This window comes from Etheostoma spectabile, chromosome 2 (assembly GCF_008692095.1).
Source record: "Etheostoma spectabile isolate EspeVRDwgs_2016 chromosome 2, UIUC_Espe_1.0, whole genome shotgun sequence".
Lineage (NCBI taxonomy): Eukaryota > Metazoa > Chordata > Actinopteri > Perciformes > Percidae > Etheostoma > Etheostoma spectabile.
In genome coordinates, this window is record NC_045734.1 from 24,198,101 (window position 1) to 24,210,581 (window position 12,481).

Consider the following 12,481-nt stretch of genomic DNA (forward strand, 5'->3'; position numbering starts at 1 on the left):
TCTGGACCCCATAGAGAAAGTGGGGGAGAGAAGGATGTTGAGAAGGAAGCTGAAAGCCATCATTGACAACACCTCTCACCCCCTACATGACACCGTGGGTCCCTGAGCAGCTCCTGATACACTCACGGTGTAAGAAGGAGAGGTACCAGGTTGTTCATCCCGGCCGCTGTCAGACTCTACAACACCTGCACCATCTGATAATGTTGTAGTTTCTGTTCCTATTTTCAATTACTCACCACACACACCATGGCTCTATGAATATTTTTGTTATCTGTGTTTATATTTGTCCATTACGAGTACTTTTTCAATATTATTTATATTATGGTTTCACTTTAATATTTACATTATGGTAAATTTTGCTATATTACATATTCTATTTAATTTCACGTCACTTGCTTACTTACATTGCAATATGTTTTTGTTAGCCACCTTTACCTTTTATGTAATGCCACTTTGCATTCGTTCAGTACTTTTTGCACATTGTTTGCCTGTTTGTTGGTTTGTCTTCATTGTGGAAAAACTGCTGCTGTAACAAGTGAATTTCCCCATTGTGGGAGGAATAAAGTATTATCTAATCTACACAGTATCCAACTTTACTTCTACTCTAGTCATCAATACATCATGTGTGGATTAAGCCTACATGTGTACCTGTAGTAAACGTGCCCTCACTGACTTGACACCAGAGGATTAGGTTTATTTTAGATCATTGAGCCTCTGAGTAATAAGCATTTGAGATGCAGCAAAACCCTTTATACACGCCTTTTTCAGCATGCCATGCCACACCCTCCTGGGGCTCCGGTATAAGACCCTGTCAGCATGTCTGCTGTTCCAGGACAGATGAGCACTGGTGCATCCCTGCACCAACACGCTGACTGCTGAGTCCTGCATGGCCGAGGATGCATCGGAGGATCTCACCTTCCCCAGTCAATCAGTTTCCTCCTTAGTGGCCTCTTCTTTCTTCCAGCACTTAAACCGCAAAACTGAACTCCTCTCTTATTTGATCCTGTGTGTTGCCAAAATGCCATTCATTCCACCGGCGTCCATTTCACGCTCTGTGTCAGGACTGACCGGGAAGGAAAGACCTACCAACAACACTTCCTCTACAACTACTTTGACCAAGGTCCAAAGAGAAGACAAAGCTGGCAGCTCGGTGAAGGAGCAACTGGCTTTGAACCTCAAGCAGCTGGGGAAGAAGAGCCAACCCAGGAGTCATCTGCCAACCGCCAAAGGAGTGTCAGGGACAGAGTTGCTTGCAAAGAGAAGCGAGAGATTACTGCCTTCCTCACAGAAAGACAGCTTCGTAGCCTTCAACTCGGGTGCGTCCCTGTCTAAGATGCAGAAGAACAAACATGTGAGCCAGAGCTCTGTGAAGACTGAGCCAGAGATGAAGACGAGGGGCAGGCATCACAAGGAGGTCCGTTTCACACTCACTCTCACACCTGAGGCTGTCCTGCTGCTGCAGCGGAGGAACAATGAAAGAAATCAACATTCAGCATCCAGAAATGCCGGACGTGGAGGAGGCGTTTCCGGAAGCACCTCAGACTCCAGAAGCAGGAGGGAAAACATCTATAAATGCCATCAACCAGAAACACTGAGACGCAGCACTCCAAACAGCAGAGTCACTGCTAAAAACAACTGTGGTGCTGAGTTGGAAGACATAAGCTCAATTGTGAAAATCTCACTTCTGAATGAGCAACATAAGTATGATGATGTAGAGTATGAGGAGGAGGACCATGGTGTGGATGAGTGTGTGATGCTGAAATGTACAGAGTGGCTCCGTGGGTTGGAAAACACACCGGTAACAGTGGGACACAGCCTGACTAAGGGTCCATGTGGTGGGAAAAGTTTCTAAAGATAAAGGGGGGGAAGTGTTGCCTAAATGAGGTGTCATTTTCCATCCTGAGAATGAGCTGCAGTTTCTGTTTCTGTAGTTGCCATTTGAAGATGTTCTAAGAAGATGTGTTATGTGTCTTCTGATCCCTGCTCCATGTTTCTCTTTTACTGGGCCTAGTCACGCTAAGATATTCATCCACTGTAACAGTTTTTATTAAATGTGTTTTCGCAATTTCATGAGATGTTCTGTTCCCGCTGCTTTGTTTGATTCATCCCCAGAGTTGGAGGGGATGTAAAACTTAAGACATTCAAATTGGCACAGAAATGATGTACAAGACGACCATTTCCTTTTATTGCAATGGTGCAGCCATAAAAATCATGCAGTCTTGGGATTGGATATTTTACTTAGTAGAGTGGAATGAGATTATTTTTCAACCTTAAAGCCATGAAAATTGAGGTTTTATTTAAAAAAAAAATCTGACTGTGAATTTTTGTCTATGCCCTTTAATTAAGTTTTACAGCAGGCATCTGATGAGTTTACGCCCAAACGTTTATGTTGATAATGTATTTTACACTTGTTTCTGCCAGGCATTATTACAAAGGGAATAACTTTATGCATTGACTATTGTTTTTTACCTGCAGAACTGAGAAATCTGAGTTTTTTTACCAAAAGATTCCCTATAATATCTAAATTTTGTACATCTTTCCTTTTAGGTGGCTAATGTCTCACTCCCTGTAAGTAGCTTTGTAAGGACTTAGATTGCTGGCTTGGTTGGCCTGGTTGTTACTGTAATTCCCTCGTGCACACAAGTGTGCTTAGTGGCGGCTTATCCACCTGGGAGTCAAGTGTTACAACACGTGTGTTTGTTTATGTGTGTGTGAGAGAGAAAGAGAGATGATTATCAACGGCACCAAATAAGTTGTTTCCTTATCTGGACATCATGGCTTCTTATATAATTTACTTTTTTCAAATTAAATTCAGCCAACATACTCTAGCGCTGGGAGTCAAGTGTTACAACACGTGTGTTTGTTAATATGTGTGTGTGAGAGAGAAATTTCATGTGTAATGTTTAACAAATAATTTAATTAATCACATTAGAAATCTTATTACATCACACTTTCCAGTATGATGATCTTTTCCCACCAAAATAATTTCTACATGTGTTTCATTTGAGGCCTGTTTAATAAACAAGATAAAGACACAGTGCATGGTTTATGGATACACAAAGAGATGGGCATCATTTCCAGCGGTTGATTCGGCGCAGCTGTATGTAGGCCAGGAACATGCAGATCAATATGATTCCCAGCAGAGCCACCTGGTTCTGCCAAAAGCCCCACACAGAATAGTCGATGTCCTGGCTTTTAAGGAAAAGCTCCCCTGGGATACTGCAGCACAGAAAATAAAGGTTCAGTGTGTATGTATGCGTGTATGTGCAGGTTATTGTGTTTTAAGGAGTGGATATGTCATTGCTCAGCACTCACATGGTTGTGTTGCTGTAGAACAATTGTCCTGACATCTCGTTGATGAATGCAGCCTGAGAGAGACAAAGATTGGGTAGAACACTCGCTTACTCGCTTCTAGGGCTGGGTATCGTTAAAAAATCTTCGATACTGGTACTAATACCAATATTGTACCATCAATACCTGTTCCTGAACAATACTGGTTCCTAAACAGTAAATTTTTTCGATACCAATTTTACAGAAGAAAAAGAAGAAATTACGGCACAAATCTTTGAATTTATTTTTCTACTACGCGAGCTGTCTCTGTGCGTAAAAGAGTTTTGTAACGTTAGATATCCAATCAAAAGCATTATTAGATCTTGGTAGAAGCATGCTGCATGCTTGTTGGCTCACTGATGCTGATGATTTACTCCTTAGGTATTGAAATTGTGTATTAAATAATGAGGCATTTTAGAGGCCATTTGGTTGGTGCCTATAAAGTACTGAATTTGGTACCCAGCCCTACTCATTAGAGATAAAGACAAACCCCACAGACCACTTTTTCACAACCACAGCCTTCTGCTCATGCTCTACCTATTTTCCATATCTTACATTTAGTCCATATCTGAAGATACTGATCCATTTCAGCCAGGAAAGCCAGATCAGCATAGCGTTGAGATTGACAAGAAAACCACCAAAGACCTAAAATGGGAGGATGAAGAAGTAAAAGAGGGAATAACACACACGTTAAAAAAAATTCAACTATACATCTTCAATAGTACACCTTATGAACCCAATCATGTATATTTTTTGTGTGTGTTGTGTCAACATCTCACCATCATGAAGACAAAGGGCAGAGCAATGAGGATGTTAGCCATGGCAAAGGAAGATACACTCGCTGAGACGAGGAAGGCCAAACTGACTCCTGCCAGACTGACCATAGACATGGTCAGGGCAAAACAGATAAAAGCCTCGAAGGCAGGCTTCAATCCTGAAGGAGTGATAAATACATTTGGTCAGGAAGACAGCATTGACTATGAGAATGGACATTTGCTTCGAGCAGGTTCCCTTGGTGGGTTCAGGTGATGGGAGTAAGATCAGATGAGAAGTTCCTGACAAAAAGAGATCAACAGTAGGAACATAAATTAGGAATGTAAACAAAGTGGAATTAGGCAGCTCTCTGTCATCAAGATATTCTTTCTCCAAACCCTTGGGGCAAAGCCAAGCCTGTGCTGAAAGAATTATGGACTGTTTTGTCCTCCTTCACTATATAATGTGTTGCTTTCACACACTAAGTCAACTGGAGAAAATGAAAAAGAAACTTCTTGGATTTGGAGATTTATGCAGTTCTAAAGTCAGCTGATCAGGTACTACAGTCACCTCAAGGGCTCGAATGAAACAGCACCTGTTCTTCTCTGCATCAGGGCAGTCTCCTCATCTGCATGATCCAATATGGTGTGTATTATTAGTATGTATGTGCTTGTATGTGTGAGAATTACCCATCATATAGTAGGCTATGGCTGAAAACACAAAGATGGGGATGATGCGGTTGGGGATGAGATCAGCAAAGATCTTGGACAAGAAGTAGACCGAAGTACGGTAATAGCCACTGGAGTTCTCATGACTGCAACAAATATTAACAAAGAATCTCACTAACGCATTGTGACAGAGTTAAAAACAGGAGATTGTAAAGGATTTACATTATTCACTGAAAAAGAGATGCAATTTATATCACATTGTTTATATACAACACTGTATGTTAAAGTAAAAGGTTTGTGAAATTCAGTATTTTCAACTTGTCAACAAATCCTATGACAATAAAAGAAATTAACAATGATCTGGTATATATTGTACCTCTGTGCTGTACAGCATTATTGTTTTCCATAAACTGTTGAAAACACACACAATCAGTCACACTGTTGCATGGGCTGACATGTTCCTTCAATACAATGAACCTAAATGTCACCGTCTAAATGTCTTTTAATCCGGAGCTGAAAAATGTTTTCCAACTAATCCAACTTTTTACTTAAAATCAAAAACTATATGGCCTGTTTTTTTAAAGGTTCATACAATCTCTAGGGACGAATGGGCTACGGCTGAGTGCCACGGACAGAAAAGGGAAGCAGGAAAGTGCTTAAATGGTGACTACCAAGTGACTGATGGGAACCACAATCTTTGAAATTGGTCCAGTATTAAGCGAGATCACTGCAGTCAGCAACGGTGAAACAAGCTACAATGTAAATTAATATGGAAATTGTCCGGCTTGTATTTACCTTTACAAAAATGCTCGTTTTGCCACTGACAGGCTTAGATTAATATTCTAAGTGTCTGACAAGAATATGTAAATTATTTCTAAGTAGATCAACCTTTCTGTTAAAGAGTATGATCCTGCAAAATTACATTTGCTAAACCCACCATACTCCATGTAAGTGGCAGTAGTTCAGTCCATAGGGAGTTGGGTTGGGAACCGGAGGGTCGCTGGTTCACATGTGGACCAAAGTATGGTGGTGGACTGGTAGCTGGAGAGGTTCCAGTTCACCTCCTGGGCACTGCCAAGGTGCACCAAATCCCCAACTGCTTGTGCGGCCTTTCCATGGGCAGCCCCCTCAATCTGACATCTATTTAGTGCATGCATAGGTACTGTTCATGTGAAAATGTGTTTACTTATACATGCTAAAAGTATTGCTTTTTTAAATGGAGTCTGCTGGGTTTAGCACTAGCGACTTCAGAGCTATTTCTGGTTAAACAGAAATGTCTCAGAGAGGATTTAAAGGTCTATCTCTGAAGGGATCATATCCATAGTGTTGTCAGAAACTTAGAATATTAATCTGAGCCTGACAGTGGCAAAACTAGCAGTTTCATAAAGGTAAATACAAACTGGACAATTGCCCTATTAACTTACATTGTAGCTTGTTTTGTTGCTCTCGACTGCATCGATTTTGCTGCACCAATGTCAAAGGTTGTTGTTCCCATGAGTCACTTAGACACAAAAACATGGGAAAAAAGGGTTGAAAAAAATAGTAGTTACCCTTTAAAGTAAAACTGAGACAGACAAACATTGTTAGTTTTGGTCTTTTCATGGGATTTGTTTATAATAAGAAAAATATAGAATGTCTTATCCTTCAAATAGCATTAAAAAGAGAAATATGATTCAAATAAATGTATCAAGGCACAAAACATTTGTAGCCATGCACCTTGTGCACACAAAACTTTTATCTTTCACTTACATGAAGATCGCCCTTTCATTGATAAAGAGTTCAACAGCAGAGAGATTCCCAAACACCATGTTGATGATAAGAAAGAAGAACGCTCCACTCCTGTAGTCAGGAGAGAGAGAGAGAGAGATCTTATTATCAATTCATAGGCAGCAAAGGTCACCCTGACCTGGGTTTTATCCCCATAAACTTGTGAGTGTGACGGCACCAAAATAAGTGTTTCCTCATCTTGACACCATGGCTTCTTACATAGGCTTCTTATATAATTTCCAATTGAATTCAGCCAACATACATATTCTTTTTTTTGATATTTCTGTCATTCTTGCAATGACAGCCCAAGCAATTATTTATGCAGCCTTTTCTGAAATGGCGATTCCACATCACCACATGTTCCTGTCTACGACATGCAATACCGTACAATGAAAATCTGCAAAACAATAAAGAAAAAACCTTTGATATTATCTTATATTATTGATTGTTGTTCTGTTGTAATGTGACTAAGGAAAGAGGACACATTTACGGAAGGTAGAGTGTGCAGAGGGGAATTTAGAGCAAATGCACTTATTTTAAATGTGGCTGGTTGTTATGTTGCAGGTTATGCAGACAGTACCTGTTCTGTAAAGCCTCGGGCAGTGTTAAGGGCATTTGGTAATAAATGAGTCCCACCAGAATTGCAAAGAAGATGTTGAGAGCCAGCTGGGCATAAGAGGTCTGAGGGTTTCTCAGAGAGTTCTGCACTGTCCTGCCACACACCACACGCATCTGTCACACAGACACACACACACACAGACACACACACACACAGACACACACACACACACACACACACACACACACACACACACACACACACACACACACACACACACACACACACACACACACACACACACACACACACACACACACAAAACGTTTTTATGAGCATGATGGCAGTTATAAACAGGGTTCAAATAGCGGGCAGCCTGGCACAGTCATTAAATTCTGTGACATAAAATCATAAACTCACTTCAATTTCGGTAACAAAATAAAAATGACGTACAACTGGGGTTTTGATTTTCTCAAATGGATAATCATATTTACATTGTTTTTTAGATGGAAGAAATATGCTTTCTCTAACATTTTAATGTGTTTCTGAATTACGGAGTTGGCTGACCTGGTAGAAGAAAGAGGTAGCATATTCTGTTGCCTTGTCACGACCTTTGGCCCCTTCAGCAATGTGTTGGTCCACATGGGCCAACTCCTCAAGCACATTCTGGCACAGTTGGGACTGTCGGTACTTGGTTGCCAGTGAGCTTTTACATTCTACTGTGGAAAGACAGAGAGTCCATTATGCATCGCCGTGTTGCAGAGAAGGACAGCATAATAAACATTTTAACAGGCATTTACTCTTCTCAGGGACTGGTGATTCGCAAGTGAAAAACATGATCTGGGCGTCTAGGCTTGAAGCTAAGTCTGGTTAAAGGAGCAGTTTGACATTTTGAGAAAAATTTGAAATGCTGTAACTATTTCTTGGAGAACAGTGACTTCCTGTCAGTGTTGTCATTACTGTGAGGAGCCAGGCAACAAGCAGACTCCAGAAAGTCAATATGGTCAGCTAAGGTTCCTCTCCTTCTAGGTGTTATGCTAAGTTAAACGAAACGCCTCCCGACTCTAACTTCCTAATTACTCCACAAACATGCGATTTAGTCAGAGAGAAAACAAGACAATTTATTTTAGCCATCTAGTATTTCATTCTACAGTTCAAACTTTTAACATTGCAACAAATGTAAACCCAATTCAACTTGGACACCTTCTATACTGTACATATATTTTTTACCAATTACCAGCAGTAATGGATTTTAATGTTGATTTTGCCTCTCCATTTGTGATGTCCATGAAGAAATCAGCTGGGTTGTCGAAGGACTGAATTTGGTAGCCTGTACAAAACAACACACACACACACACACACACACACACACACACACACACGCACGCAACACTGTAATAAATGTCTCTATAAAGCAAAAAATATCCTGACAAGGTAAATGAAGAATTTGAATAGAACAATAGCTCACCATATAGACAATCTGGTTTATTTTTCTTTGTATATAAAATTAGTAGGGTATTAGAAAAGAAATTAGCTAACTGTAAGGATCAGGACTTCATGTGGTAATATGGTAATACAATATAATCCCCTCTCTCTTACCGTCTATCCTTTTCTTTGAAACATAAACATGCTTGTGAGGACACACACACACACACACACACACACACACACACACACACACACACACGCGCACACACACACAATCAGACACACATACCAAGGTTTGTAAAGTATTCCAGTGCATGGTCTGCTGCTCCTGCGTACACCACCTCCCCTTTATGCATCAGAGTCAGATGGTCAAATTGTCTAAAGATGGAGTAGCGTGGCTGGTGGATGGAGAAGATCACAGTCTTACCTTTTCTGGACAGCCTGCACACACATAACAGATGTGTTTACATCCATAGTTACAGAAAACACAAAGGCAGCAGTAAAGGATAAAAATGTTACTGACATGCGAGGCATCAGCAAAAAAGCTCACAATTAACCGTACGTTAGTAACTGTTTGACCCCGCCATCTTCAGAAGCATTGTATGCTTCAGTTGTCATTTTTATCTTGTGTTTATATGTTGTATGTGTAATTGTGTTGTACCTGTGCAGTAGATTGATGATACAATTTGCAGTGTTAGAATCCAATCCGGTGGTCGGTTCATCCAGAAACAGCAGAGAGGGAGAAGTGATGAGCTCCATCCCAATGCTGCACCTCTTCCTTTCACCTCCAGATACACCACGCAGAAACTCTGTCCCTATCTGCACACACACACACGTATGCATGCACGGACGCACACATGCACACAAACAAAGAGCTAAGCTGAACAGCAAGGGTGAAACTACTAAATACTCCCATTAATGTAACGGAGTAACTTGTTTTTGGGCATGTAGTTTTTAGGCTATTTTAATGTCAGTATTTTGGACGTTGCTACAGTTGAAATGCAGTTCATCATTACAGAGTACAAATAAATGTCTGCCGTCCATACATTTTGGACATTGGACAGCCAAAGAGCCATTCACAGTTTGTCAACATAGAGGAAAAGAATAAAATGGTTTTTATTTTTGCCATTTCTGCACTTTACTTTATGGCTTGTCTCTTATGGTTAGGTTAGTGAAATCAGTTATTGTGACTGTAGACATTTGCTCAAGTAGACCTTTAAATAAGTACTTCTGCTAATACCTGAGTAAGTAAGATAAGGTAGATGAGTAACAGTCTTTAAGATTGAGTGAGATGTCGCAGTACTTTTTCCAACACTGCTCTACAGTGACTGATGTATAGCTATAAGCATGTGTGTATCACTGTACCTTAGTGTCTGCACAGTCTGTCAGGCCCAGGTCTTGTAAAATGGCATCTACTTTGCTTTTTTTATCTGAGGAGGAGTGATGCCGAGGGTTGAGACGCAGATTGGCACTGAACAGAAGATTCTCTCTCACAGACAGAGTGCCCATCAGGATATCATCCTGGAAGCACATGGATTGTTTAGGCACAAAGTATTCAGAAAAATCCAAACCATAATAATGTCAAAGAATGTGTGTGTACTGTATGTTTGCATTTGTGTACCTGGACCACATAGGCAGAGCTGAGCCTGAGCTCAGATGTGATGGCTTCGCCATCCACCAACATTTTTCCTTGCTTCAGTCCAGCTGGGTCTTTTCTTCCTGCAATTACATCCAGGAGTCTGACAAAAAAAAGAAAAAGAAACTAATGTTTATGTGGTTGGGGTTGTTTATGTGTGTGAGACAGTGCCTGTGTATTTGCATGTACATGAACATGTTTCTTACGATGTTTTCCCACTTCCGGTGGCGCCCATGATGGCATTCATACCAGGTCTCATGATGCCACTACAACAACCAAACATAAAATCAAGTCATTTACAGAGAACACTTTAAAATCTAGACTACATGCTGTCCAATTACCATTATATACAGCAGCTTTAAAAGCCAAATATGAACCTTTAAAGGGCAACATTCTCATGTTTATGCTTTAAAGATTTACAAATATACGTGTACAATATACAATAACGTGTAGGGTGGCCTGAAGCCCACACATGCCTTTTTAAGGTGCGTGCAATACTAAGCTATTAAAATAATAATTATTGACATGTTCATATATTTATACATCCTGTTTAATGTTAAACATGTGGTAGGCACAGTGAATCCATAGACTGATCTGCAGCTGTGGTTGGCTACCTGCCCTATACCTGTGGGCCAGAAAACCTATTATCAATGTTGTATAAATTAAATGTGTTTTTTTTTTTATAGATAGGCGAATTTATCTTTGCTAATAATATGTTAGATTTACGTTAATCTTTATTTTCAGACATATTTTAAGTTTTGAAAAAAAAATACAAACTTTGGCAGCCCCCCCTGCAGTAATTCTAAGGACCCCCTGTTGAAGATCTCTAATGTAAACAGTGTACACCAACATAATTGATACTGTGATTAAGTAATGAAACTTAGTGTTGTCTGTAATAATACAGCAAAACAGAAACACACTGTAACATAGTATCTGATGTGGTTAGACAGTATAGCATATTAATATACTATAGTAGGATATAGTACAGTGTATGGCATGAGGTATAAGATGCAATGTAATAGTATTATTAGTTAAATAACAATAGCATTAATAATGATTATACAAAACTGTCTTAGAGTATTTAATCCATGGCGGCAATATTGTTTTTAAATATTTCATTTTTATTTGTACTTCAGCGTTACCCTTGGGTAATCCAGAAATGTGCAGAAAAGTTGATGTCAATGTAGTTCATAAAAATATCTTCATTGTTACAGTATGTTTTGACAATCACAGCGCAACACGAAGTACAGTAGCATCGAAAAGTTGCACTGAAACTGAAATCTCTAGTGTTGTCAAATGTGGTGCCTTGTGAATGTCATTCAAGCTTTAAAAGAAGCACCTGGAGTGTTACGTCATACAGGTAGCCCTGGCACTCTAACATACAGTCACAACCGAGTTACAATGCAGCCAATTACATACAATGCTGAATGTGTGTATGTGTAAACGCACAGGTATACACATACACACAACACACTCACAGGTAAGTATCATGTCCTACCTCACATCGTTGAGGATGTATTTTTCAGGTCCTCTCTTGCGGCAGAACCTCGTCTCATGAACACAGTAGTGCAAGTTGCTGAAAGTAACAGTTGGCCCTCGTTCTTGGAAATACTCATCAACACTGCTAACAATCTGCTCCCCCTTAGACATCTTCAAAAAACAGCAGTGTTACCAGCAGAGAGGAAAATGAGTCAGAAAGATGAGTTTGAAGAGAGAGAGAAGTACAGTCTTACACAGAGTCCTGTGTAGTCAGACAGAGAGACAGGTGAGAGAGCATGTAATCAATCAGTTTCTGTTGTAAACTCCTCTGGTCTTTGGACTCCCTGAATCCTTAGCCCATTGACTTGTGATTGTATACAATAAGAAACTCTGGCATTGAACTTTCCCCTCAAAAACTGCACCCGAAAAGCACCACAAGCTATGTGATAATAATTGATGATAACAGTTGACAATGTTTAAATGGTGTACAGTACTGTATATGCAGTGCAAGTTTTATCCTTCTATAGATTGTCAATTCCTGTTCCTATGTATTCAGGGTCATGGTGGAGCATGAGGGGCATTATTGTTTGGTAATAAGGACTGACTCACATAACAATTCATTCCAAAGGTGAAATGATGGGGTTGGGGGAAGATGGGGTTGAGGTCAAGGGTTTCTGCAGGCCAGTCAAGTTACTTATGGGCCTGGTTTTGTCACGTTGAAAACATTAAAGTGCCTTTACTCCTAAAAGGCTACTAACTGTTGCAACAAAGTTAAAAGCATGTCTTGTATCGTTAAGAATGCACAACGCAATGTACCTTTTGAAAAGAAGTTAACACTAACCTTACAAATGAAATGCTGAA

General features: G+C 40.0%; 1 protein-coding gene across 1 annotated transcript; it reads right to left on the bottom strand.

Moving 5' to 3' along the window:
* Positions 1–2,968: 2,968 nt before the first annotated feature.
* abcg2b (ATP-binding cassette, sub-family G (WHITE), member 2b) lies at positions 2,969–11,901 on the bottom strand. Its single transcript, XM_032525062.1, has 15 exons — positions 11,640–11,901; positions 10,348–10,407; positions 10,127–10,244; positions 9,871–10,026; positions 9,167–9,324; positions 8,795–8,946; positions 8,315–8,407; positions 7,645–7,796; positions 7,099–7,250; positions 6,501–6,590; positions 4,773–4,897; positions 4,110–4,264; positions 3,886–3,975; positions 3,316–3,368; positions 2,969–3,219 (listed from the first exon to the last, which is right to left on the bottom strand). The coding sequence occupies exons 1-15, from the start codon at positions 11,789–11,791 to the stop codon at positions 3,072–3,074; spliced, it is 1,854 nt and encodes a 617-aa protein (XP_032380953.1). The 5' UTR covers positions 11,792–11,901; the 3' UTR covers positions 2,969–3,071.
* Positions 11,902–12,481: the final 580 nt, after the last annotated feature.

Bases quoted from the DNA above. Each gene is read 5' to 3' on its own strand.
- abcg2b (XM_032525062.1), bottom strand. From the start codon at position 11,791: ATGTCTAAGGGGGAGCAGATTGTTAGCAGTGTTGATGAGTATTTCCAA. The intron at 9,325-9,870 runs GTACAGTGATAC...GTGTGTGTGCAG, and splicing joins CAGACTGTGCAGACACTAAG to ATAGGGACAGAGTTTCTGCG. The intron at 8,408-8,794 runs GTATGTGTGTCT...TGTTTTGTACAG, and splicing joins GGAATACTTTACAAACCTTG to GCTACCAAATTCAGTCCTTC.